General features: G+C 32.4%; 5 protein-coding genes across 7 annotated transcripts; 3 read left to right on the forward strand and 2 right to left on the reverse strand.

The window, feature by feature from the left end:
• Positions 1-6854: 6854 nt before the first annotated feature.
• On the forward strand, positions 6855-10489 carry LOC107903831 (sialidase). Its single transcript, XM_016830006.2, has 5 exons — positions 6855-7294; positions 7495-7591; positions 8198-8327; positions 8537-9478; positions 9961-10489. Exons 1-5 carry the CDS (start codon positions 7093-7095, stop codon positions 10360-10362), a joined length of 1773 nt encoding a protein of 590 aa, XP_016685495.1. The 5' UTR covers positions 6855-7092; the 3' UTR covers positions 10363-10489.
• Positions 10490-11262: 773 nt separating this feature from the next.
• On the forward strand, positions 11263-13898 carry LOC107903813 (ubiquitin-conjugating enzyme E2 28). The gene is made up of 5 exons (XM_016829986.2): positions 11263-11793; positions 11890-12020; positions 12782-12909; positions 12990-13094; positions 13502-13898. Exons 2-5 carry the CDS (start codon positions 11951-11953, stop codon positions 13643-13645), a joined length of 447 nt encoding a protein of 148 aa, XP_016685475.1. The 5' UTR covers positions 11263-11793; positions 11890-11950; the 3' UTR covers positions 13646-13898.
• Positions 13899-15354: 1456 nt separating this feature from the next.
• Positions 15355-18783, reverse strand: LOC107903823 (ubiquitin-conjugating enzyme E2 28). The gene is made up of 5 exons (XM_016829995.2): positions 17484-18783; positions 17258-17388; positions 16332-16459; positions 16147-16251; positions 15355-15729 (listed from the first exon to the last, which is right to left on the reverse strand). Exons 2-5 carry the CDS (start codon positions 17325-17327, stop codon positions 15586-15588), a joined length of 447 nt encoding a protein of 148 aa, XP_016685484.1. The 5' UTR covers positions 17328-17388; positions 17484-18783; the 3' UTR covers positions 15355-15585.
• Positions 18784-18798: 15 nt separating this feature from the next.
• LOC107903804 (serine/threonine-protein kinase STN8, chloroplastic) lies at positions 18799-21647 on the reverse strand. 2 transcript variants are annotated; one of them, XM_016829976.2, is made up of 4 exons: positions 20973-21647; positions 20322-20495; positions 19387-19791; positions 18799-19298 (listed from the first exon to the last, which is right to left on the reverse strand). In XM_016829976.2, the coding sequence occupies exons 1-4, from the start codon at positions 21519-21521 to the stop codon at positions 18957-18959; spliced, it is 1470 nt and encodes a 489-aa protein (XP_016685465.1). In that variant the 5' UTR covers positions 21522-21647; the 3' UTR covers positions 18799-18956. The 2 variants fall into 2 exon arrangements, with proteins under 2 accessions (XP_016685465.1, XP_040943839.1); XM_041087905.1 differs by having other exon boundaries at positions 20322-20501; positions 20973-21622.
• Positions 21648-22925: 1278 nt separating this feature from the next.
• LOC107903790 (uncharacterized) lies at positions 22926-27132 on the forward strand. Of its 2 annotated transcripts, none has more exons than XM_016829960.2 (7): positions 22926-23451; positions 23979-24059; positions 24229-24303; positions 25123-25167; positions 25250-25339; positions 25435-25536; positions 26848-27132. In XM_016829960.2, exons 1-7 carry the CDS (start codon positions 23026-23028, stop codon positions 27028-27030), a joined length of 1002 nt encoding a protein of 333 aa, XP_016685449.1. In that variant the 5' UTR covers positions 22926-23025; the 3' UTR covers positions 27031-27132. The 2 variants fall into 2 exon arrangements, with proteins under 2 accessions (XP_016685449.1, XP_016685457.1); XM_016829968.2 differs by lacking the exon at positions 26848-27132 and adding an exon at positions 25641-26093 and having other exon boundaries at positions 22936-23451.
• Positions 27133-27661: the final 529 nt, after the last annotated feature.

The raw sequence follows: 27661 nt of genomic DNA on the forward strand, positions 1-27661 counted from the left end.
CCAAAATATTTATTTAATTTCTCTCAAGGTTTCAAATATTTGATTTCTTATTCTAATCATATATATTTTATTTTGTTTATTAAATTTATCTTATACTTGGTTTTCATTCGAAGGTTTTGAAAAATGAGTTTTAGCTTACTGAGTCTTAGCTCAATTGGTATGTATATTGTTATCACTGCAAGATAACGTGGGTTCGAGTGCATTGAAGCGCATTATCCCCCTATTTATGAGTTGAGAATGAGTTATAGGTAGTTCTAAGCATTGTGTAAAAAAAGAGTAAATATAATCAAGACCTATAATAAGATTGTTCAAAAAAAATGAGCTCCACTAAATCTATCATTATAGTTACATAAACGGATATAGTCAAGGTAAAACCAGAAAATTACTACGATTAAAAATGATTAATAAACTTTTAGAAGAGTCAAAGTAAAATTTTATCATTTGAGGACTAAGGTCACTTCTTACCCCATCTTTATCCCCGAATATAATTCACGTTTAAAATGAATTTATAATAATTATAAATAGAGTTGTAATAATATTTTACAGGGTAATGTGTAATGCGATTTGAGTATTAGTTTAGTTTGCACCAATATTTTTGAGCTTGCAAGTCAAGAAAATAAAGCACATAATATCCTCCTCGTGTAGGAGCGAAGTCCGGGCAAGTAAGGGTTTTGGTTCTCTTAATTAAATGAAATAATTATATTTTTATCACTCCAAAAATCAAACAATTCAATTTAACTTTTTAGGGAAATGTTGTTGAAATAAGATCAATTTGATTTAAAAACAATCAATGTATCGATTTGAACAAAAAGATTGAATCAATCTATGGCGAATCTGTTATAATAAATGTCGATAATGGCAATAGAATGATCATACAATAAAAAGGAAAAAAAAAAAAAGAACACCCAGATTCTACGTGGAAACCCTCTTGAGAAAAAACAACATGGCAGAGGAGAAGAAATTCACTAATGTTGAAAAACGAATGATACAAAAGGAGTTTTGACTTCATCTATTTAAGGGTTGAATAACCCTATTCTAATCAAAATCAAACAGTAGAAGTATAGTTCTATACAAACTCAACTTGTGCGAAAAGTTTCGTACAATCCTCGGCCTCTCGCCCCCACAGATCCCCTTATTTTACAATAAGTAATGAGATTCAGGTCACACAAACTCTAACAGAATCCTTAGAATCAATAAGAACATGAATTGATTAATTTAATTTATGTCCCTCCAAGTTAAATCACATATGCTAATCTAATATCTAACATATGGATAAATAGGAGACCATTAAGCAAAAACAAATATTGTTAAGGCTTTAGGCCCTTTGACCAATTTTTATTTATTGTTTAAAAAAAAGATTTATTAGTCACCCTGAAAAATACATGCATGTTGAATTAATATGTTGAGCACTAAAGTAGTGGTATATAGACTTTTTCTACGTCAAAACATTGTGAAATAAATAGGTAGTGGAGTAGAAATCTTTACTTGTTGGGTCACAATATAAATTCACCAATAAAATGGGGAATGGAGAGGTGAGTGGATTTGATTGGATGATTGGTGGACTATTAGATAAAATAAATATTGTATGGAAAACACGTATTATAAGTAGTAATATAAAAAATAAAAATAAAAAGTAAGTAGTCGTAATAAAGCAAGGCAATTGCAAATTATGGTGAGGAGGGCTTAAAGTCAACTTTATTGGATTGGATAATTGTGATCGCAATTTAAAATGGGATAATATAAGAAATTAATATTTGGTATATTGATAAGGTATAGTTTTGCGTTTGAAGTAAATGATGATATATTAAAAATTCGTAATTAATAGAGATGTGTGGTAAGTGATATGAGTACATTTATTGGGACACTAATAGATAGAGACAAAAAGAATGAAAAATTGTTATGGCAATGCAAATTTAATTTATGTTTGCGGGGCTTTGTCCTAATATTCAAATACGATAAATGATTCAAGCACAACCTATTTACTTTGTTGTGGAATGCTTTAAACTTATCCTATCCCTCAATGAACTCATATTTCAACCCGACTCGAAAAGTTACCTTTAATACCAATTGAATATTGCACCCTCTTCTTCCTATCCCAAATCTCACGAGTATATTGCCTATTTATAGGCTACATAGGTTCGATAATAAGCAAGAGATAAATGGGATAATTATCATATTCACTTGTTGATTTTCACCATTTGAATTTTTAACAAAGTGATATTCAATTATTAATAAAGTCAAAAGATGTTTATGATAATCTATTAGAGGAAATTCAACTAGAACTTTGCTATGTTGAAATTTCCTTGAATAAATCAATGTAATTTTGTTGCTAAAGACGGTTCAGATAACATCTTATTACAAAATTATTACACCATATCTGATTGGGCAAGTAGAAATAGATTATAGTCCAATTCAGCAGGCCCACCACCTTACAACCTGTGTTGAATAAGACTCTATTTCAGAAAAAGACTATATAGTCATTCCCTTTCTTCACTACTGAATAGGCATTCAACCTGATAGAATAAAGAAAATTTTGAAACAGAACATAGTCTATCTTAAAGGTATGGAACAAAATGTGCTAACATTTGCATCAATACTACTTGACACGTAGTATGTTGTACATCAATTTATATCATTTAAATTTTTTAAAAACAAATCCACTTACTTTTATTCAAAATGATTTAAATATATATATATATATCCAATGTGGTATATTCAACTTTTTAGAGAAACAATTTAATGGGGTGGTTTGTGAATGTCCCATTATCAACTACCAAACCCACCTCCTCATTTGAAACTTGCACTTTTTATCCCAATTGGATATTGGAGAATGTTGAGTTGTTTGGTTTATACATATTATATATATATATATGAGATATAGTACCCTAGAATCCATGTTATAGTTGAAAAAATGAACAATATATATTTCCTTACCCAAAATTAAACATCACCACCTAATCTCTACCAATATACTAAATGTTGTTCAACATACAAAATTTAAAACCAATACCACCCACTTAATGATCATCATCTCTCAAGAGAACTTTTTTAAGATACTTTATCTAGAAGTTTATATGAGTTTGAATATAGATATTATAATGAATTATATAAGTGGAACGTTGTGAAAAACGTTGTATGGTGAAATGAGAAATCGAGTGAGGTTGTGTGGCTTGTAAGTTGTAAGTCATGAACTTATGCAAGTTTGGGTACCTATGTATTGCTCATCCACAGTCTCAAGGGACGAATCCCATGAGTAGGTAGGGATTTTGGACTCCCTTAAATCATATGATGAAATTGCAGTTAAAAATTTCTCTGGTGGGATCGAAATTAAGTTGTATAATTTTATAAGAGTTAAAATGCAATTTCTTCGTTTAATAGTTTATATCTTTATAGTTTTTATAGGATTAGATCATTTTTTTATCATTTTTGAAGGACCAAAATACAAATTTACCATATACTAATAAACTTTATAAGTTTTAAAAGCAAAAAAAATTGAATTTTTCATTTTAGGGCCATGCCGAATATATTTATCTCTATATGAATTGTACATGCCTTAATTTGCTTCTGTTCTATATGGCTAGGATAATCTTATTTGGTTTACGTATTAGCACCGCTTTACATTAATATATTGCATACACAAATAATTATATTAATTTAATATAGAAAAATATACGTATTTATTTCTTTAAATATATATTATTGATCAAAATCAAAATTTCATGTATCAAATTATTATATATAAATTTAATATGTATCCCTTTTGTACCCAAAATTAGCTGGAGTGGCATGCACATATAAATAGCAAGATCCTTATGTTGTGTTAAATAATAGTAGAATTATGGAAATACATAAATAGGGAAAATATATTATATTGCAGGTCCAGGATGTATTAAGTTGGTTTGTAGATCCAAATTTTGTGACCAATAATTGATGGCACATGCAGATGCAGACCCAGATCTCACCCTTGCTATTTCTATTAGCATTTGCAGCTCCACCTGGACCTGCCTGTCTCGTCTCTTTTCCTGGTTACTTCCTTGGTTGATAAAAGGAAACCATTTTTATTTATTTATTTCGACAAGAAAGCCAAACTACTAATATGCAAAATCCTAGCATATACGAACTAATTCTTCTATTTGTTTTTTCTCAAGAAATTAATTTATTTATTTTTTAAATAAAAAACAAAATACAATTTGACTCCTAGTACAGAGGTCTTTATAGAACTTTTTTCTACTCATCATTTAATTCCACGTCACTTACATGAAAACTTTTTGAAAAAGTCAAATCGTTACATAAAACTAATTGAGTTTTAGTTCAATTGGTATTGGTATAGGTATTGTTGTTAATGTGGATTCGTGTGCACTAAAGCAGTTTATCCTTCTATTTAAGGGTTGGTGAGGGACTATGAGTAATTCTAAATATTGTATCAAAAAAGGCAGACATTACATGATAAATAATATATATTTATACCCACTAATAAAAATTTTTAGTATAAATAAAGGCATTTGATCATTAATGAGTATAGTAAAAGTTGAACAAATGATCACATATTCAACGAGAATTTTATAATTTCAATGTCCATGCGAATTATTATTTAGGTAATGTTTGAAAAATTATTAATAATTGAATTTTGGTGTAGTTATTTGTAATTATATAATTAAGACACATTTGGATAATTATTGTTATTGGTGGGTCTCATGATTTGGGTGTAATTGGAGCACTCCAATTATATTTTCTCATTCTTAGGGGGAGAATAAGAATTTACTTACTTAATTACACCTGAATCCAATTTTAAAAATTATTTTTATACAATTTATAAAAATTATATTATAAGAATCAACATGTATAAGTTTTAGGATTGTTATGGCAAAAAAAAATCTTATATTATAAATCTTAAAAATTATAAAAAATATTTGTGTATTTTATAAAGTTATAACAAAAATTATATTATTTAAATCATAAAATATTTCTAAAGTTATGATAAATTATTTTATCATAAAAAATTTACATGTTATAAAAATGTTATAATATATTTATTTATAAAAATTTATGATCAATAATTATGATCAATAAATTTGGACATAACTTATTTATGTCTTCATGTTATATATTATAAAAACAATATATTTATTTAAAAAAATATTATAATTTTTTATCATAACCTTCTAAATTTATAGGCAAACAATTATATTATTTATAATATATGCTACGAAAGTTACTAGAAAATTTATAAAACTTTATTTATAAAGGTTATATATTATAAGCTTTATATTATTCTTGATTTAATTTACATGTTATAAAAAGGATATAACTCAGAATACATATTTCTCCGAATTAAGTTTATATAAGTTTTTATAATTAAAGTTGTAAACTATTAATTTGGATTGTGAACCCTAAATATTACGACGTCGATGCTAATTATGCAAATACAAAAGATTTTCTTGCATTATATTATGGGGTATGATACCATTTAAGAGAATGGTATCAGACACAAGCACCATAGATAGTTTACAAACTCTTTAATTTGAGATATTTAAGGCTTCAGAATGTAGTTGAGAAGATATTTGTTATTGTGAAAAAATATTTCCCATATTAGCAACAACACTTTAGTATTGCAAAAAAAAAAAGTTAGATCGTACTATAACATGTTGCATGTTTCATAACTAAAGTCACGTGTGGAAATGAGATGATCTGTACTTCGAAAAGCATATAGAAAAAGGGATATTGATTATTATTTTTTGAGAAAGAGATATTGATAATCTTAATTATGCAAATTTAAATTCAGATGACGATGAACTCGGTCAAGGACTGCTGATGATAAGAGTATATGTTAAGTATTAAAGAGATAATAACTCAACAAATATGCACAATTTTTACTAGTAATCGTATTATCAACCACAATTAGATAGTGAATCTAAACACATTATATAAATATACTCTTAATATATCAAATATAAATCTACTTTTTTTATTATTGCATTATTTTTTTATGTAAATTAAATTTATAATAATAAATCCGCTACAAATTGATTCACCTTCAATGATTTAAATTATGTTTTGATACTAAATTTTAAAAAAATTATTAGTTGATTGAGCCTTAACTCGACCAGCATAAACATTATTATCAATACATAAAGACAAGAGTTCGAGTACGCTGAAATGTATTATATTTCTATTTATAGATTAAGGGGAGGATATAGGAAATTATATGCATTATGTCACGAACACTTTATAATTATTAAGATGGTTACACAATATGACATTAACTTCACTTATAAGATTTTAATTTTATGTTAAATTTTAGAATTAGTCCCTATATTTTTCAATTAATTGAAAATAATGCTTCTTCGGTAATGAATGGAATCCAACATATATGGTTTTTCACCTTTGCTGTAATATTTTAGGGATTTTTTCTAGTAGTATCTTCCGTCATTAGTTTCAATACTAGCTTTCTAATACAAGGCATAAAATCATTGCGAAGATTAAGGGATTTTCTTTGGCTTATCGTTTCCACTTATGGTTGATATATATGGGTATTGGAATTTTATTTTATTTGCCTCATTGGAACATCATGTTTTGTAAATAAAAAAGGAAAAAAATTAATTGGAAAAAGTACAAGGACTAACTAACAATTTAACCTAAAATTAAAATTCTAGAGATGAAGCAAAGTAGCAAACGTGTCTAATCAAATAGATGTTACATCATTAATGGGAGATGAGCATTTAGTAATTTTTTAAAGTTAAGTACCTAAAGTCTAAAACCTCATAATTTAAATGATTAAAATTATAATTTGCCCTTGAACCGACATTTGATGAGTTTGTCTTAAATTTATTTGTTGATTAGAATTTTTTTTAAAAGAAAAAAACGAAAAACAAAAACAAAAACAAAAACAAAAAAAAACCAAAGAGATATAGTGACCGACGGGTTCGGACATGGGACTAACCGTCTTTTGCTTTTGCATTGGCTGTTTGGCGGTTGATCTCTCCTCTTCTCTTTACAAAGAAGCCAGTATCATTTTTTTTTTAATCTTAAAATCAGTAATGGCCTTTGGAGCAGTAACTCAGTAGGACTGGTACAGCCAAATCATTAACCAAGATGATGAATAGGAATCTGAGGGATTCATCTCAATCTCTGTTCGGTACCGCCAGGAATAACATTTCGGCACATCATCATCACCGTCGTCGTCAAAGTTTGAATGGTGGATTACCATTCCATAAGGGTTCTGATGATAATCTAGATCTCTTCTCAAAGAACCGTCGTAGCTTCTCCGTCGCTTCCTCCGATGAATTCTCTGATGGTACAAACAATTTTTAACTTCTTTGCTTGCCAACCTTTCCGTTTACTTACTATTATTATTAGATCAGTTTGTCGGGTATAAGCGTACGGTAACCAAAAATTTCAATTCTGTTTGCAAATTGCAGTTGACGTTGTAGTTTTCCAAGTGTTGAATTAAGTTTGATGTTTGGATTTTGGTGATTTTGATTTTTGAAATTTCAGTAAAATTGGGAAGACTATCACTTGGATCAGCAAAAGTGAACGGTGGGATTGATGATCTACTTTCGTCTACAGATGGAGGAAAGCATGACTACGACTGGTAAATCATTGCCACCATTACTCTTTCATTTCCAAAATTTAAGCTAATCAATTGCATCATATTCTCTTTGGATCTGTTTGGTTGCGGAATCTCTTAGCTCTTATCTTAGAAAAGTCAGAATGTAGATTCTCCCATCTAGGTAACACATTTCCCCAAGAATGATTTTGAAAGAAAAAGGTGAGAGCTAAATGCATTTCCCTTTTAAGGAATTGAACAGTCACAATCTATAAAGCTCTATGGAACATAGTACTAGACACCAATATCACTTTGAGGTTGCTCTGCGATGAATGGAATGCAGAATACTAACATCTAAATGAACTACCTCCATGTGACTCTCTGCCTGTCACCATTTTTACAAATACCAAGTTGTCTTTGGTTGGTCTGAAGCTTAATCGTATGATAATATTGTTATACATCCAATCTTGACTTACTCAAGGTCGAATATTTAGGCCCTAAGTTTTAATATGTAAAGTTTAGCTGCTTTTGTGGTCAAATAACCATTTGAACACATTTAGGTGATGCGTCACTCAATTGAGAATTTGGATTTGTAATCGGTGTTTGGAAATCCTCGTCTTTCTGGTTTGTAATAACTGCTTTTGTTGTTAGGCTTCTGACTCCTCCTGGAACTCCATTTTTCCCTTCATCTGAGGGATCTGAGTCTCAGTCTGCAACGGTGTCAGTAGCTCCAAGAAGCAATTCCAAAGTTAGATCAGTTTCAACCACAAAGGCTTCAAGGGTATGCATTTACTTCTTAAATTTAAACTTGTTTTCTCTAACTTTTATTTTACTTCAAGTTTTGCCAATTTATTTAGGGATAAATATTTTATGCGGTTGCTCTCTCTTTTGGTTGGCATTTGATTCCTATTGGGTAGCCTTAGGATTGGCCAATGCCGCAGTCATGTGTTATTTTCAATGACTGATTCATCTCTTATCTCTCTGTTTCAGCTTTCAGTTTCACAACCTGAGAACAATCATTCTGTAAGACCTGCTAGAAGCAGTTCAGTAACTCGGTCTTCTGTTTCTTCATACAGTAACTATTCCTCGAATAGGGGAACTTCAATTCTCAATACAAGCTCAGCTTCTGTGTCATCTTATACGAGACCATCCTCTCCCATTACTCGATCATCTTATACCAGACCATCCTCTCCTATTACTCGCTCGCCATCTACAGCAAGACCTTCAGCCCCATCTCCCCGCCCAACATCACTGCCCTCAACCCCTGCAAAAATCCGCTCATCTCCAAATGGATCTTATATTGACAAGAGTTGGCCCTCTCAAAGTTCAAGGCCATCAACTCCAACTTCTAGGCCACAAATCCATGCAAACTTGAACTCAACAGCTGTTCGCTCAAATTCTCGCCCATCAACTCCCATGCGTCTGAATCCAATGCTATCTTCTGAAGCTGGTGCTTCACCTTCTACTGGGCGCACTGTTTCAAATGGCCACAGTGCAGGTCCAGCATCCCGACCAAGCTCCCCAGGTCCACGAGTCCGGCCCTCACAACAACCTGTCGTGCCCCCTGACTTTCCTCTTGGCACACCAGCAAACCTTAGAACAACCTTGCCTGATAGGCCAGTCTCTGCTGGAAGGTCTAGGCCTGTCAGTTCTGTCACCATGAAGGCAAACCAAGACACTACTGGCTCTGTAAATACGCCAAGAAGACATTCATCACCAGTTGTCACAAGGGGAAGACTCGCAGAACCCAATGGAAGGACTCGTGTTCATTCCAATGGGCATCCATCTGACATACACGAGTCACGAAAGAACGCACCTGTCTCCGACTCAACTATGCGGAGACATTTAAAGTCTTCAACAACCACTGCAGATGGCCCGGGATTTGGGAGGACCATCTCAAAAAAATCACTGGATTCAGCTATTAGGCATATGGTATGGCTACCCTCTGCTTTTTATTGAATGAAAATTGAATGAAAATGTTAACTCCTCATGAAGATCTGCCTGCTGCAAATGCTAGCCATTTGACGCGTTCCAAAACCTTTTCTTAATCATATGCTAAGCAATTCAACTACAGCTAAGAGGTAGGAATAGCATCATTCAAGTAGATAATAAATGTTGGTTTACCCCAGTACCAGCTCAAATATTTTTATAGTCTATTATTGCCATGGATAACATTACCATGATCCAGAGGTTTTAGCAGAAATTGTCAGTGTCTCGAGTTTTAACTTGGATTTCTAAATAAGAGCATTGAGTTGCAATGGCATGTTTTAACAGTTGGAAGTGGTTGTGATATTTCCAATAGATGCTTCTGCGCTAGTGAGAGACTGAATCATGTTAGGTTAATAAAAAAAAAGTGTTCTTGATGTACTTATGATGCAGGATAATCTTAACACCATATATAATCTCCAATGCAGGACATAAGAAATGGCACAACAAGCATTCGATCCCTTTCAAGCACGACTCTGTTTCCTCAGAGCATTCGATCTGCCACTGCTAAGACCCAAGCTCTTCGTTCCTTAAGTGCTTCGGACTCTGATAATAGCAACGGAAGCCCTGGTAGGTTGAAAAACAGAGACTTGCCCGAGAACAGAAATAGTATTAACAGAGCTGCAGAGTGTGGAAGTGATTTCCATGATGGAAGATATTCTGCCAAATTAAGTGAGGTGGACATCTACGAGAGTTCCCGGTATGATGTTATATTGCTAAAAGAAGACTTGAAGAATACCAACTGGTTGCATAGTATTGATGATAAATCCGATTTAGTATCCATCTCTGATGGATTTGAGCCTCTGCCTGAACCTTTTGGCCTATTATAACATTCTTTTTTGTCCTTGGTTGCCATCTATTTTAATGTTTATAATATTGTGATTTGTTATAATCATTTGCTTAGTTCGCAAGAATTTAATCTGGTAAGGTGTTTATACTAGAAGTCAGATTTGATTTTACCTCTTCTATTAAAAAAATTTAGGTAAATTAGTCTTGCACTATAGATTAAAGAACAAACTGATGTTTTTATTAAAAATTTTATTATTTTTATTGTTAAAAATCAATTACTATACCCGAAACAGTAAAATAGATGATGAAAATTTTAAAATATTATATTTTTAGCGGAATTGAAACCTTGCACTCTAAATTGCCAAGGACTTGATTGAGGACCACAAGGCCAATGGCGACTGAGGATGTTGATGCTCCCCCCAACAAGCCCATGTTGTGGTTGTGGAAGGACAGAGTTGAGTGCAGAGGAGGACATCATTGCGGCAACACAACTTACAGTGGAGGCAAGGATTTGATTCTTTCTCACACCATCCCGAATCTCTAAATATCCCAACTCCCACCCACTCTGCCCCTAAATTTTATAATTTCAAGAAAACTAATAAAAGCCAAGTTTTCTTCACTAATAAGTCCCATAAGTTATTTATAGCTTAAAAGCTAATAAATAAAATATCCATATATTTAGATGCTTAATCATTTTTGCTAGTGAGTTTAATGGTAAATTACCCTATATAAAAGGTGTCTTGTTTAAATATATACTAATCACTAATCTAATATTTTTTGGGACAATTATTTTATAAATAAATGTTAGAGTTCACGACAAAGTTTTTAAACTTCAAAAATCGATGATAATATAATATTTGTATAATAAAATAAATTAAAAATAAAATATCTTATACAAGTAAACTAATGGCATGACATGCATTTTATAAGGTATAATATATGAACAAATAAAACATTTGTCACATTTTTAGCTAAACTTATAGAGTTTAAAAACTCTACAAATCTTACTCTAGAATAAAATAAAACATTTGTAATATTTTTAACTGAAATTAAAATAAATAATTTGGATGTATATTATTTGTAATTATAATTATAAAATATATATTTGAAAATTACCCTATCTATTAATTAGACCTAACAAACTATACTATGATCTAGAAGTTTAATTGAGTTGATGCTTATCTATGAAGTGAATCCTAATTCTGAAATTATCAGATTAAGTACAGAGTTTTTTGTATAATAATGGTAATATCCAATAAAAAATAATAAAATAATATATCCTGATTGTCCTAATTATTGACTTTTGAGTGGGGACAGGACCGTGTCAGGCTCTGACATGTGTGCAAGAATAATAAGATCTGGAAACCCTAATTCACAATTTCTCTTTCATTTTCTCTGAGTTTGAAGCTTCAAGTGCTAAAATCTAGGGATTTGCGGGTGGAGAAGACGAGAGCCCATCTCTCTGCTTCAAAGTTTGTTCCTTCATTTCTTTCAAAACCCTTTCCTTTTTTTTTTTTTAAACTTGATTTCATTTTCTGAGATTTCTTTTTCTTTTTCTCTCTCTTCAGGCTCCTGTCCAGGTAGAATTCTCTTCTTCCCTTGCGTTGTGTTCTTTGCTGTTCAATCGCCATGGCTTCAAAGCGGATTTTGAAAGAACTCAAGGATTTGCAGAAAGATCCACCCACTTCTTGCAGTGCTGGTAACGTTTCATTATATCTCTATCCCATCCTCTGAAATTTCATTGTTTTTCAAATTGCGTGCTTAATTTAGCTTATGAATATAATCGATTTAATTCCAAGTTCCAAACTTGATTTGCTTTTAGAACTATATATATGTATATATATTTGCATACACTAGCTTGCCTTTATCCACTCGGGGTTTTTTGCTGAAAGTGAAAACCTTTTACCATGAACAAAGTTTCAAGTCCCTTACTTTAAAACCTTGACTTTCATGTGGATGTGATTTGCAAGCTTTTAGGTTCTTATTTATTATTGGTAAAAGTACATGGTGGCTCTCCACTAAGAGTTTGATTGCATTTTGTCTAATATTTACTAAAAAAAAAGGTAAATTTTAGAAATTTTCATTCATTTCCGTTGTTAAAAATTAGTCCGTGACATGGCATGTGTCACTGTTTAGTTATTCTGTCCATGCAAATGGATGAAATTTTTAACAAAAAAGACCTATTTGCTCTTTGATCTAACATACAGTGACTAATTTATTCATTTTTTTAGCAAAGGGGGCAAAATGCAATCTGAATTCTAATATAGGAGCCTCCATGGTACTTATACCTATTATTAATAATGAATAAAAAGCTTTTGTTGACTTGTTGGGTATAGTTAAGTGGGTATTTAAGCACTCATCTACTTGGGGTGGTTGTGGATTATATGATTCATTGCCATTTCTTATTATTATGATTATCAATGAATGTTACCTTTTGGATGCTTGCATTGTCTATAATAGGTCCAGTAGCTGAAGACATGTTTCATTGGCAAGCAACAATCATGGGACCCTCAGATAGCCCTTATGCTGGAGGTCTGTTTTTAGTTACTATCCATTTCCCTCCAGATTATCCTTTCAAGCCTCCTAAGGTAATATATTTCACCTGCAATGTTTTAATCCCTGTGTGAAAGGTTTGTTCGAGTGATGCATACTCTTTTCATGGATTTAGGTCGCGTTTAGGACCAAGGTCTTCCATCCCAACATCAACAGCAATGGAAGCATTTGTCTTGATATCCTCAAAGAACAATGGAGCCCTGCACTAACCATTTCCAAGGTTTGTCTTTACTCTTGCTAATATGATGGTAATTATAGTACAATATATGTCCGGAATCTCTATTTTGGCTGGCTATGGCTTCATACATGACTCGAAAAATGAGTGTCAATTGGTTATAGGTTAGACTTATGCATGTACAAAATTTAAGTAATCACTATGGTTACTTCCCGAGTTCAATTTATGTTTATGTATATCAATGATGATTGATATCAGAACATTAAGATGGGAATATGCACCAACGTAAGCCACATTCGATGATGAACCACTATGTTATTATTACAAACCCTTCCATGCATTGACTTATGCTGCGGCTTATTGGGATCTTTAAGTAATTCTATTCAAAATTAATAGAGCTTGTCTGAAAATAGGCAAACAATATGGAAAAACTAACACAAGTGCAAAACCAGGTTCTGCTCTCAATCTGCTCGTTGCTGACCGATCCAAACCCTGATGACCCTCTTGTTCCGGAGATTGCTCACATGTATAAGACTGATCGGGCAAAGTATGAAGCCACTGCTCGTAGCTGGACCCAGAAGTATGCCATGGGATGACAGTTGTTGGTGTGTAATATGTATCAGCTTTCTTATGTTGCCAACTGTGTCGAACCATTTTATGTTTTCTTTTGGGGAAGGGAGGGGGTGTTTTTTCTTAAAGGAATTTGTCATTGTGCTTTGGATATGGGAAGATATGGACATTCTTTTTATTTATTCCGCGCTTTATAACTTGTGTGAAACCCTTGTTTCGTTCTCGAAGTCGCTGTGAAACCCTTTGTTTCGTTCAATGTAACAAAAAAGTCTTTGGTTCTTTCGCTCAACTTAATACTGGGTATTGAACTTTGTGCAAGGTAAGTTGGGGTTCTTTATGGCTTTGTTGCGATTTCATGAATGCTATGTGGAATTGGACAATATGCAGTGCTGTACAGGCTCTTTGGTTTTGATCATAAAAACTTTGCTTTATGGACATCTCTCTCACTTTTTTTTTTTTAATTATGGCTATGGCAAATGACAATTGAGGATAGAACCCCTCACCTCATGGCTCATAGGTAGGACGTAACCATGACCACCACCAATTTGAAAATGGTTTTGTCAAAATTTTCAGTATGGCCAGGATCATATATTACATTTTATCACACTTTTCTTACGTTCAAGTTCAAATTGTAGCATATATATGCCAATGGTGGAGACAAAGGGGAACCGGTTTGTTGTCGATCATGGCTATGCAGTATGTTCTTGCGAGGTCTCTTTCAACATTGAGGTCATCTTTGCATGTCAACATAAGACACTTGTGGTATGTCAGTACCTATCTCTTGTTCTACAAGACACTATCTTTTAACTTTCTGTTTTTAAAATTAGTCCTTGTATGTCAGGATTAGGCACACATGCATGTGCCACTATCTGGTTATTTGTCAACTACGTCAGTTTTTAACCATATTGTTATTTAATCTAACATATAACAATTAATTTATCTATTTTTTAAATAAAAAAAGCAAAATGTAATATCACTCCTTATATAAAATTCTCCATATGATAATTTTACTATACAATACTTGCTTTTTCAACTTGCACAACATTGTTATCATCACTAGATTGAATGTGGGATTGAGGGATACTACCAGCTTTAGCAGTAATTATACTCAAAGTTTTCTTAACTTAACATCAAAATAATAAGTTCCATAAGTTATTTATAGCTTAAAAGTTAAAACTCAACAAATAAAATATCCATATATTTATAACTTAAAAAGGTAAAAATAGAATTTGATCTTTCATGATTTATAAATCATGTATAACTTCTCAATTTTAATATCAATTTAATACTTCTTCAAAAATTATATTACACATATATAAACAGAAAACTTGTCACATTTTTAATCGTGTTTGTAAAATCTAAAAACACATCAAATTATGCATCAGATAATTACTCTATAATAAAATGGTGACAAGTGTATGAAATAATTATTCTAGTTGTTTATAACAGTTTTTGATAATTGTTGGAATACTGGTTCTGTGCCAACCATGAGGCATGAGGTGAGGGGTTCTATCCCCAATTGTCATTTGCCATAGCCATAATAATAGTAATAATAAAGGGAGATGTCCATAAAGCAAAGCTTTTAACATCAAAACCAAAAATCCTGTACTGCACTGCATATAGTCGTCCATTTTCATATAGCTTTCATGAAATGGCATCAAAGGCACATTTCTTATAAAAAGAACCCCAACTTACCTTCCACAAAGGTCAATACCAAGCATTAAGTAATGCAGTGTAGAACTAAAGACTTTTTTGTTACATTGAACGAAACAAAGGGTTCCACAGCAACTTTGACATTGAACGAAACAAGGGTTTCACACAAGTTATAAAGCACGAAATAAATAAAAAGAATGTTCCATATCTTTCCCATATCCAAAGCACAATGACAAGTTACTTTAAGAAAAAACACCCCCTTCCTTCCCCAAAACACATAAGAAAGCTGATAGGTATTACACACCAACCACTGTCATCCCATGGCATACTTCTGGGTCCAGCTACGAGCAGTGGCTTCATACTTGGCCCGATCAGTCTTATACATGTGAGCAATCTCCGGAACAAGAGGGTCATCAGGGTTTGGATCGGTCAGCAACGAGCAGATTGAGAGCAGAACCTGGTTTTGCACTAGTGTTAGTTTTTCCATATTGTTTGCCTATTTTCAGACAAGCTCTATTAATTTTGAATAGAATTACTTAAAGATCCCAATAAGCCGCAGCATAAGTCAATGCATGGAAGGGTTTGTAATAATAACATAGTGGTTCATCATCGTATGTGGCTTATGTTGGTGCATATTCCCATCTTAATGTTCTGATATCAATCATCATTGATATATATAAACATAAATTGAACTCGGGAAGTAACCATAGTGATTACTTAAATTTTGTACATGCATAAGTCTAACCTATAACCAATTGACACTCATTTTTCGAGTCATGTATGAAAGAAATGCATGCCGTAGCCAGCCAAAATAGAGATTCCGGACGTATATTGTACTATAATTAGCATCATATTAGCAAGAGTAAAGACAAACCTTGGAAATGGTTAGTGCAGGGCTCCATTGTTCTTTGAGGATATCAAGACAAATGCTTCCATTGCTGTTGATGTTAGGATGGAAGACCTTGGTCCTAAACGTGACCTAAATCCACGAAAAGTGTATGCATCACTCAAACAAACCTTTCACACAGGGATTAGAACATTGCAGGATAAATATATTACCTTAGGAGGCTTGAAAGGATAATCTGGAGGGAAATGGATGGTAACTAAAAACACACCTCCAGCATAAGGGCTATCTGAGGGTCCCATGATTGTTGCTTGCCAATGAAACATGTCTTCAGCTACTGGACCTATTATAAACAATGCAAGCATCCAAAAGGTAACATTCATTGATAATCATAATAATAAGAAATGGCAATGAATCATATAATCCACAACCACCCCAAGTGGGTGAGTGCTTAAATACCCACTTAACTATACCCAACAAGTCAACAAAAGCTTTTTATTCATTATTAATAATAGGTATAAGTACCATGGAGGCTCCTGTATTAGAATTCAGATTGCATTTTGCCCCCTCTGCTAAAAAAATGAACAAATTAGTCCCTGTATATTAGATCAAAGAGCAAATTGATCTTTTTTGTTAAAAATTTTATCCATTTACATTGTTAAAAATTGACGCGGCTGACAAAATAAGCAAAAATTGATACATGCCGTGTCATGTGCATCTTATGTTGATATAGAAGGACTAATTTTTAACAGTGGAAATAAATGAAAATTTTTAAACTTATAGAAACTAATTTACCATCTTCTGAGTAAATATGGAACAAAATGCAATTAGACTTTTAGTACATAGCCACCAGTACTCTTACCAATAATAAATAAGAACCTAAAAGCTTGCAAATCACATCCACATGGAAGTCAAGGTTTTAAAGGAAGGGACTTGAAACTTTGTTCACGGTTAAAGGTTTTCACTTCCAGCAAAAAAAATAAAGGCAAGCTAGTATGTATGTATATATATATATAGTTCTAAAAGCAAATCAAGTTTGGAACTTGGAATTAAATCGATTATATTCATATGCTAAATTAAGCACGCAATTGAAAAACAATGAAATTTCAGAGGACGGGATAGAGATATAATGAAACGTTACCAGCACTGCAAGAAGTGGGTGGATCTTTCTGCAAATCCTTGAGTTCCTTCAAAATCCGCTTTGAAGCCATGGCGACTGAACAACAAAGAACACAACGCAAAGGAAGAAGAGAATTCTACCTGGACAGGAGCCTGGAGAGAGAGAGAGAGAGAGAAAAAGAACAAATCTGAGAAAATGAAATCAAGTTAAAAAAAGGAAAGGGTTTGAAAGGAATAAAGGAACAAACTTTGAAGCAGAGAGATGAGCTCTCGTCTTCTCCACCCGCAAATCCCTAGATTCAAAACTCAGAGACAGAGAAAGAGGAATTGTGAATTAGGGTTCCGGATCTTATTATTCTTGCTCACATGTCAGAGTCTGACACGGTCATGTCCCCACTCAAAACTCAATAATTAGGACAATCAGGATATATTAATTTTTAGCGTAAATATATATTTTGATACCCCAACTTAACTTCAAGCTTCCATTTGGTATTCAATGTTTTTTTTGTTGTCTAAATTTGGCTAATTAATTTAAATAATTAAGTACCAATTTGGACTAAAATGTAAAAAAGCTAAATTTAGATACTTAATTGAACTAAAATAAGTTTTAGGAACTAAATTGAACCTTAAAGTTAAGTTCAAGTACTTAATTAGATAAAAAAAACTTTTAAATACCAAATTAAACTTTGAAATCAACTTCAAATACCAAAATTTATATATTTATCTTATTATTATAAATATATATAAATTAAATATGGTTTTTAGTTGAAGCGGTAATTTTTAATGTTTTGAATTTAAATAATATCGTATTTTTTTAGATTTTATATATAATATAAAAATAATTAAAATAATATTTGTTGTTTTATAAAAAGATAAATTACACCTAATGTTACTAAACTATTAATAAGAGTTTAAAAAGTTATAAAATGGTTACTAAAGTATTTGAAAGTTTTCATTTAAGTCATTTGACTATTAAAATCGCTATTGTATGACCTTTGTTCTCAATGTCTGCACCAATCGAAAGTTCTCATTTCCCTTATTTTCTAGAATTCAAATTTTGTTCGTGGAATAGCTTTGAATATTACAAATCTACGATTAAAGTCCAAACAACTTTTTTCTCTGATCTCTAACACTGGCCATCAAATCAACTGACCTAAAGTATGTTCTTCGACTTACATATCGATGGATAACGATCCATTACACCGACCATCATCATCATCAAATTGTCGCATAAAGCTCGTTAAACAAACCTTTTTAAATAATAATAAAAATATTAACAACTCAATGACTTAAATAAAAATTTTTAAATAGTTTAGTGATCATTTTGTAACTTTTTAAAGTTAAGTGCCTAAAACATAAATTTACTAATACTTTAAGCATTTGTTTGGATTAGCATCTGTGGTTCACGTGGACACAATACCTGCTTTTAACATACACGACATTGAATGTGGGGTTGGAGGTTTTAGAAGCAGTTTTATAGCAGTGGTGATCCCCCATTTTCATTGCTCTGTGTACGATGGTATTTAGAACAAGTCATAAATGAAGCTCAAAACAAGCATATGGTTTGTCACTTAATCAGCTTGTAGGATTGAAATGCATGAATTGTAATATTGAATCAGCTATTAAAAATTATATCAACAATGTAACTGTAAACAGCTGCAGGGAGAAGTTGAAGGCTAGCAGCAAAGATCATATAGACAGGGGCAAAGATTTTTACTCACTTAAAACCCGAATTTCGAAAGAACAGCAGCTGCCTGGTCACCACCCAACAAAAAGTAAGGATGCCTTAAAGCAGCAGCAGCAGATAAACGACCCCTTCTAAGGGAACCTCTTTCTGATATCAGTTTTGTTGCTAAATCCCATCCTCTACCAGACTCCAGATCCAAAATCGTAAAATCCGGCCTTAACCGTGTTCTATCCCTCCATTTGTTCAAATCATATTGAACTGCTTTTATTTCTGAATTGAAGTTCTTTAAATATGCTGGTGATCTTAGTGAAGGTATTGCCATTTGTAGTAGTACAATGCCGGCCGAGTACATATCGAATAGATCCGGACTGTTGAGCTGCAACAATGGTTACCATTTACCACTGTGAAACACATTACAAATATATGCAGCTCATGGAAGCATTAACCAAGGAAGGTGCTCGTACCTGCCACAAAATTGGGGAAAGAAGAGCAGCAATTGGCTCGGGAGGAGGACTCGGTGTTTCTTCCGGTAGGACATATAGTTCCGGGGGACAATAATCGGGATCAAGCAGTCCACGGTTTGGTACATAGTTTTTACCAATGCGAAGGTCAGTTGCTGCACCGAAATCTATGAGTTTAATCTGTCCACGTTTTGTCACCACTATGTTGGCCGGTTTTACATCACGATGAACAATACCCGTGTCATGGATTTTCTTAAGCGAAGTAATAATCTGGCGTAATATTTGCTTGATGATTAACGCGTTCCGTTTGACGGATTCGACTCCTTGTAGTACACGTCCGAACATTACAGACTCTATGTTCAAAGGGAAGCTACGATCTTTCATGTAATCGGCAAGCGTACGATCGCCCTATCACATGAACACCTCCACAAATTAGTGCTAAACCAAGAAGAAGAGTCCTTACATGAACTGATAATTGTTCAATAATCTGCATGCATTTGCATAAAGACACAGTTGCAGACAATGAATTAACCAGTAAGATCCATCATATATAGGCCATAAAACTTAACTGCAAATTGCATGGTCAAAGTACTATGAAGGCCCTTATACTAGGAGTTAGATTGAATTTTGTCCTTGTACATAGATCAAATAGCAAACTGGTCTTTCTATTAAAAATTTTCTCCATTGCTGTGCCAGTTTTTAACGGTAGAAATGGATGAAATTTTTAACAGAAATGATTAATTTACTCTTTGATCTAATGTATAGGGACTAATTTGCTCATTTGCTCATTTTTAAAATAAAAGGAGTAAAATATAATTTGACTCCTACCACAATGACTTCATGATACTTTTACCCACATTGCATATATCCTCCATGTTTATTAAAACCATCCCAAGTATCATGTAATCCAAGGAAGTTGAATATGGCTATAATAATACCTCAAATTTCCAAACAAGCCACTTCCCACCCTTCACAAATTGTGAATTTGTTTGATCAGCAACAAAACTTCCTAAGAACTCAGCACATGTCTCAGGAGCTGCTCTTGAAAGCCTGTAATTAAACCATTCCTCATAGTCTCCACATTCTTCAGCCCCTTGCACACCAACTTTAACCTGCAGCTTCCCAACAAAACAATTTTCAATTATATAATTTTAGAACAAAAGGATTCAAAGTTATATATAGAGAGATATTATTGTTGAGGGGACCAACTCTCTTCGGAAGATATCTTCGAAATGTTATTCACCGAACAGTCAATCAAAATCTCAAACAGTAAAATTGAAGTGCCTATACTCAATTTTAACCTCAGATTTTTGTCATCCAACTTCAAAGAAAGATCAAGGTTCACGGAATTTGAGTGTTCTCCCACCAAAGTAAAATACTAAACATTTCCTTGGTAGTGCCATGAATTCTTTTAGGCTCTTCTAAATTAAAATCGAACATAAACCTCTCGAGCACAATATATTTACCATTTACCGACAACACTTCGAAAATATAGCCGAAAACATAGCCGAAAGATAGTCAATCCCCTCCAACAATTATATACGGAATGTATATGAAGAGGACAAATATGATCAAACAAACTAAATTACCTTTTTAAGAATAACCTTCTCTTTAAATCTGTCATCATCAACCAGTGCTTTTTTTGCTTTGCCTCTCTTCGGTAACCTATCTTCAAGTGAAGCATTCTTAGGAACAATAACACCAGAATAAACAATACCAAAAGACCCTTCTCCTAGCTTATCCCCAACCAAAAAATCACTCCTTTTCAAACTCCTCCTACCAATCAAGCTATCCAATCCTAATTGCAAAGGAGCAAGTAAGTAAGCATCAATGGCACCTACAAGAACACCAGGCCTTGCAGTCAAATAAATCCATGTAAGCCCTGCAAAAACAATGAAACCCCATTTCTGCACTTCGTTTAATTCCCCAGTAGCCGATTCAAACTCGGATTTAACAACAGGGAATTGAGATAAAGACTGTTGCAATAAATCAAATGCATTGCACCTTGCTGTGGTATTCTTGTGACGCTTTGTTAAAGACAAATGATTAACTTGAGAGATAGATTTAAGAGGAGAAAAACAAAGAACCCTATGATTTTGCTGAACAGTTGCTGAAGTTGGACAGAGCAAGGAAGCCATGGTTTTTCCAGAAAGGTTGAAACTTTATGTTCTGTTTTCTCGAAAAATAAAGCGTCAGCAAAAGCGCCAAAGGCTGGTCTTTTTCCACGAGTATTCCATATTTTTATCGGTTTAGGAAGGATTTAATATATGTGGATATCAAAGGTGATAACTTTCTAAAGCCACCGCGCCAATGCCTTCCTCATAGAAAATGACAAGCATGGCGTCTCTATCTAACTCTAAATCTATGTTTTGTTTATTTAATTTTAAAATATTATAAAATATCACTAATTAAATTATTTAAAAATTTCATTTAAATTATTAATTTGTTAAAATTACTATTCTATGGCATTTTCTTTTTACACTATTTGCATTAATTGAAAGTTCTTTACTGTTAACAATCCAACATTAATCATCAAATCAACTTAGAATAAAATCCAGCATACCAATTGTCGAATCATTGCTTGTAACTGAATAGTTGACTTTTTTTTTTGAAAATGTTAAATTCTATTATTAGTCTTCGTACTTTATGAAAACTATGGTTTTAATTCATGTGTTTGTATTTAATCATTTTTAGCTTCTATACTTTTTAAAAATTAAAATTTTTGTCTGTCACGAAACAGTAACTATTAAATTTATTAAGTAAAGTTCTACTATTTCTAAAATTTAATATGCCAAACATAGTATCATATGCGTAATGTCATGTCAGCTTATTATGTCCACATATTATTCGCTAAAAATTCAATTAATGGATTAAAGACTATCATTTGTGTTAAGACTAAAATTTTAAAATTTGAAAATTATAAGGATTAGAACGATCCAGTCGGAAAAAATGGACTAAATCTATAACTATACATATAATACATGATTAGTAATTGAATTTAGCTACTATAGTTCGAGATAGGACAAAATTTTAAAATTTTAAAAGTATAGATACTAAAAATGACCAATTTGTAGAGTAATGACCAATTTTTTTGGTAAAAAAATCTCTCTCCGTCTCTCTCGATTTTGATATTGAGCATATTGATCTTTCTAAAAAAAAGTGAGTGGTTTAATCTTTAACAATTTCAAAAGTGAGCAATTAATAATAATTAATCACAAAGTTAATATTTTTCGTCAATTTTATATAAATTTAACTCTCATAATTTACACGTTCTATTAATTTGGTCATGATTAAATAAATTTATAAATATGCAAATGCTGAGGTTAAATTTGTTAAATTTTTTAGAATCTAGACTAAATTAATAAACTATGTAAATATAAATTGTTAAATTTATTATTATACCAATCAAAATCATTTACAATTGCTCACTTCCAAAAGTGTCAGGTTGAGGGATTAATTTGCTAAATTTCGAAAATGAGAAGGACTGAAAAGTTTTTTACCATTTTTTCCATAATTAGATGATTAAATAAGAACCTCGAATTATGTAATTTAACATAAACAAAAACAAAAAAAAAAAGTGAACATCGATACGGCATGGGAAGATAAAGCTTGAGCCTTCGAACTTGAAGAAGTATTATTAGCATGTGCAATTGCGTCCCTTTGAGCCCCTTTTCCTCCTCCATCATCAAAATTAGAAACCCATTGCTCAAAAATCCACAAATTTCAGATACCCATTTACCAATTATCACGAATAATGGCCGATTACAGTTCCTTGGATGCTGTATGAAAGCAACCCCATCTCCAAGTTCAAGCGTAGAGGGAGATGGATATGGGCAGTTGGAGTTTGACGACGATGAATTGGAGCTCAAACGACGTCGTACCGATGCTACCTTGGAGAAAATTAGTGACAAGGAGTTGAAGGGGAAGAAGGGCAACAAGAATGGGGATAAATTGGTTAGCAGGAAGCAACTGATGAAGAGATCAAATATGGTGGCCAAGCAAGTGATAAGCATCCAATCTGCTCAAACCTTAGGCTTTGTGTCTCAATTATGGGTGGATACTACTTCAGTCAGTACTTTCCTCTTCATACTATTATTATGATGATGAAGATCCTTATTCAAGGCTAAACATGTTAATGTTTTATTCCCAATTTGCAGCTGAATTTGAAATTTTGGATATCCATGAATGCAAAATGTTTTCTTAGGGGTAAAAGTAGCATACCTTTGACTTAACAGTGATTAACTTGCCCATTTTTTTAATAGAGTATCAAAATGCAATCTAACACTCAGTACAGAGCCCTCCTTAGTATTTTAACCTTTCTTGGGGTATTAATAAAATCTTACCTTTTGAATACCAAAATGGTCTATTTTGTTTCTATGATGGAAACTTTATGTTACAACATGTTTCTCATTTTAGCCATTTGTTTAGTTTTAAACAAATATGATCGTGCTTCTTCTGTTTTTTTACTCTTTGCTTATTGATTTTAGCAACTTTAGAGGAAAAGAAGGTATGTAGCAAAATTTACAACTAAAACTAAACATAGGTTATTTAGGCAAGTTGTTTAATACATATTTGTATTCTTTCATTTTTTTCAGTGGTTAGTGTTGGCTATGGAGGTAAGGCCAAGCTTACTTGCTGGGGAATCAGAAAGGATTCTTCTACAAGATATCAACAAGGTAATGGATTAATAACATTTTTTGCATTTGCTTTTGCATTTTACTACTGCTAATAAAGTTTACTTTTAAACATACTAGAGTATGTATCTATTGTTCAAGGATTATGCTGGTTTCATCCACTATTACCAATTACCTTCCTTGCCTGTAATTTCCGTTTTTGCTTTTGAAGGTCGGTGATGTTGTCCTTGTTGAAGATGAGAGAGTGATGGATAATGACTTTAAGATGGTTAGACTTGAGACTCTGGTAAGTTTCGGCACTTGCTTCTATTGTTTGGGTGTAAATCTCGTCATTCTTTTCATCTAAAACTTGCTGATTTTTCGTATGCAAATTTTCTTCCATGTGTTTGATTGGTAAAAGTGCCATAGATGCCCTATATTAGGAGTTGGATTGCATTTTGTCTCCTTTACTCAAAAAATGAGCATATTAGTTCATGTACATTAGATCAAAGAGCAAACTGGTCCTCCTGTTAAAATTTTCATCCATTTTTACTGTTAAAAACTGGTATTTGTATGCAAGAATGAGATACACTTGGCATGCCACATATAACTGTTTGATTATTCTGTCAGCCACGTCTGTTTTTAATAATAGAAATGGATGAAAATTTTAATAGAAAGGTCCAGTTTACTCTTTAATCTAATGTATAGGAACTAATTTGCTAAAATTTTAAGTAAAGGGGGTAAAATGCAATCTGACTCCTAGTACAATGATCTCCATGGTACTTTTTACCGTGTTTGATCCTATGAAATTCTCATGCTGGTATTAGCCATTTGAAATGGAGTTGTACAGTTTCGACTTGCAACTATTAGTTGATTTTTCTTATGCAAATTTTATTCTATGTGTTCGATCCTATGAAATTCTAGTTTTGGTATGATGCAGGGATGATTGTTAGTTACTCATTTGAAGTGGAATTGTATTGTTTCACCTTGCAACTATTAGTTGTTTACTTGAATTGTAATTTAGAGCACAGTTCATTTAGACTGCAACCATCAACTGTTGAACAGTATCATGATTTTATCTCTCTATACTTTATATTTCTCAAGTTTAATTTACAATTTTTTTTAGGTAGGATACCGAGTTGTAACACCAAGATATCGAAACATCGGGAAGGTAAATACATGCTTTATACGCTAGAAACTCTCTGCCTATTTCATTATATATATATCTTATCATATATCTCATATAATTATAGGTTCGGGGCTATACTTTCAACATTAATTCAGGGGCTGTTGAATCTCTTGAGCTCGATGCTTTTGGGATATCCATCATTCCATCAAGTTTGGTAGTCTTTTTTTCTTTCCATATAGGTGATACCAAGTCATAGAAGATTGCAGATTATCAGTAGTTTTTACCGACATAACCGGATTATAATTCCAGGTGAGCACTTATGCTTTGCTTGTTGAGGATGTGCTTGAAGTTATAGCTGACAGAGTAGTCGTTCACGAAGCTGCAGCCTCACGCTTACAGAGGCTGACAAAGGTATCTTACTTGTCACTGAATGTTCTATTTCTTTTTTTCGATCCAGTGGTGAAGTTTTAAACTAGCCCTTGCTTTCTCAAACACATCTACTCGAACTCATTTAGAGATCCATGCCTTTTGGGGCCAGTTCAACTCAGCAAATCCCACCTTCCTGCAACAAAATTCCCATGAACATGCACTTAGAATACAGCTTAGCTCATACTGTGGCAAACAAGCAACTTTCCGGGGCCCGTTTGATAAGCTTACAATTTTCTACTATTAGAACGATGTATTGAGGCATATGTATATAGTAGCATATCAACATCTTGGGTAAAAGTATCATAGAGGCCCTTATATTAAGAGTCAAATTGCATTTTGCCTCCTCTATTAAAAATATGGGCATATTAGTCTCTGTACATTAGATCAAAGAACAAACTGGTCTTTTTGTTAAAAATTACATCTATTCTTACTGTTAAAAATGGTCCATATACGTCGGCATGAAGTACACGTGACATATCACGTATAATTGTCTAGTTATTCTATCAGCTATACCAATTTTTAACAGTAGAAATTGATAATTTTTTAATAGAAATGATTGATTTACTCTTTAATCCAATTTACAGGGACTAATTTATCCATTTTTGGTAAATGATGTAAAATGCAATCTGACTATTAATACTGGAACCTCTATTATACTTTTACCCAACATCTTGTATGTTTGTGATTATATGCATCCATAATCCAAACTTGGTTTAACACCCTAAGTTGTCTAATGACTTCTCTCACATATTTAGAGAAGTTGATATATGTTTTAGAATTGGAATTTTTTTTGCTTGTAATATTTTTCATTTTATTTATAGGGTTAGTATTTGGTACACTAACAATGTATTTTTCTTATTTCACAAGTAGTGTACCGAATATTATTTCTTATTTGTAATGTAAATAACTTAGGGTTCAAGTACCATAGAGGCCATGTATCAAGAGTTAGATTGTATTTTACTCTCTCTACGACAAAAAATGGGCAAAGTAATCTATGTACATTAGATCAAAGAGAAAATTGGTCTTTTTAATAAAAATTTTATTCATTTCTACTATTAAAAATTGGTCATTGTACATCAATAATTTTGTCAGTCATTTTAATTTTTAATAGTAAAAATAGATAATAAAAAATTATAGAATGATCGATTTGCTCTTTATCTTACATATATAGAAGAATTTGTCCATTTTTTAGTAGAGGATGCAAAATGCAATCTGACTCTTAGTACGAGAGTTCCTACGGTACTTTTACCAATAATTTTGCCATTAGTTAAATCTGTGACTCGCTTATGTCAGGGTTTTTGGGATGCCCAAAGTTCAGAGGTGTCCCTAGACGAACGCATAGAATATGGTGGTGATGAAGGGTCGGAGGGATTTCGTGATGGTCGGAGAAGTAGGCGACGTTCTCGTGGTCGTAAACCGCGTTCGAAGTCAAGGGAAGCAGATGATGATTGGGAACTTCCAATGGATTATTTTTGAATTTGTTAAGGTATCCATGCTTTCTTCCATAGATAGATGTGTATCAATTGTAAACGCTATAAGATTATTAATAAGAAAAACTAATTTCTTAGTGAAGTTAAATTAGAATAGATTTGTATTATTTACTTCTAATCATTCTATTACTACTAATACACAAAACTCTTAAAAATCTGAATTTCAATAACATTGTTAATCACTGCAAGTAGAATTTAAGAACATTCGAAGAACTAATAACAAAATGACAGATCGTTTAACCAAAATAATTAGTGATGATATCGATCAATTAGTAGTCTTGAGAAATCCGTCACCTCCGAGATTAAGATTTTGTGAGAAGAAGATATGTTTTTTTTAGGTTTGGCTTATTTTATTTTCTACTTAAAATTCTTATTTGATATTTTAATATTGTATAAAAAATAAAGATATATTACTTGATCCTAAGGATCTTATGGTTATTTATTTAGCAATATTATACGCTTGTACGGTCATTGGTGCCCCACTTCTGAAATTTTACAAAATCGAGGCGTACGCTATTCCTTGTTCAATGAACTTTCTTTTTTAATTGCGTAATTTTAATAATTTAAATAAAATTTATCAAATAATTTAATGATATTTTAAAAATTTTAAATTAAAT

Source organism: Gossypium hirsutum, chromosome D02, assembly GCF_007990345.1.
Source record: "Gossypium hirsutum isolate 1008001.06 chromosome D02, Gossypium_hirsutum_v2.1, whole genome shotgun sequence".
Taxonomy (NCBI): Eukaryota; Viridiplantae; Streptophyta; class Magnoliopsida; order Malvales; family Malvaceae; genus Gossypium; species Gossypium hirsutum.

Excerpts from the sequence above, each read along its gene's own strand:
- LOC107903831 (XM_016830006.2), top strand. The coding sequence starts at position 7,093 with ATGATGAATAGGAATCTGAGGGATTCATCTCAATCTCTGTTCGGTACC. Across the intron at positions 7,592-8,197 it reads GGAAAGCATGACTACGACTG|GCTTCTGACTCCTCCTGGAA; the intron begins GTAAATCATTGC and ends TTTTGTTGTTAG. Across the intron at positions 8,328-8,536 it reads CAACCACAAAGGCTTCAAGG|CTTTCAGTTTCACAACCTGA; the intron begins GTATGCATTTAC and ends TCTCTGTTTCAG.
- LOC107903813 (XM_016829986.2), top strand. The coding sequence starts at position 11,951 with ATGGCTTCAAAGCGGATTTTGAAAGAACTCAAGGATTTGCAGAAAGAT. Across the intron at positions 12,021-12,781 it reads ACCCACTTCTTGCAGTGCTG|GTCCAGTAGCTGAAGACATG; the intron begins GTAACGTTTCAT and ends TGTCTATAATAG. Across the intron at positions 12,910-12,989 it reads ATCCTTTCAAGCCTCCTAAG|GTCGCGTTTAGGACCAAGGT; the intron begins GTAATATATTTC and ends TCATGGATTTAG.
- LOC107903823 (XM_016829995.2), bottom strand. The coding sequence starts at position 17,327 with ATGGCTTCAAAGCGGATTTTGAAGGAACTCAAGGATTTGCAGAAAGAT. Across the intron at positions 16,460-17,257 it reads ACCCACTTCTTGCAGTGCTG|GTCCAGTAGCTGAAGACATG; the intron begins GTAACGTTTCAT and ends TGTTTATAATAG. Across the intron at positions 16,252-16,331 it reads ATCCTTTCAAGCCTCCTAAG|GTCACGTTTAGGACCAAGGT; the intron begins GTAATATATTTA and ends TCGTGGATTTAG.
- LOC107903804 (XM_041087905.1), bottom strand. The coding sequence starts at position 21,521 with ATGGCTTCCTTGCTCTGTCCAACTTCAGCAACTGTTCAGCAAAATCAT. Across the intron at positions 20,502-20,972 it reads AGAAGGTTATTCTTAAAAAG|CTGCAGGTTAAAGTTGGTGT; the intron begins GTAATTTAGTTT and ends TTTGTTGGGAAG. Across the intron at positions 19,299-19,386 it reads TTTCCCCAATTTTGTGGCAG|CTCAACAGTCCGGATCTATT; the intron begins GTACGAGCACCT and ends CCATTGTTGCAG.
- LOC107903790 (XM_016829960.2), top strand. The coding sequence starts at position 23,026 with ATGTGCAATTGCGTCCCTTTGAGCCCCTTTTCCTCCTCCATCATCAAA. Across the intron at positions 23,452-23,978 it reads TATGGGTGGATACTACTTCA|TGGTTAGTGTTGGCTATGGA; the intron begins GTCAGTACTTTC and ends CATTTTTTTCAG. Across the intron at positions 24,060-24,228 it reads TTCTACAAGATATCAACAAG|GTCGGTGATGTTGTCCTTGT; the intron begins GTAATGGATTAA and ends TTGCTTTTGAAG.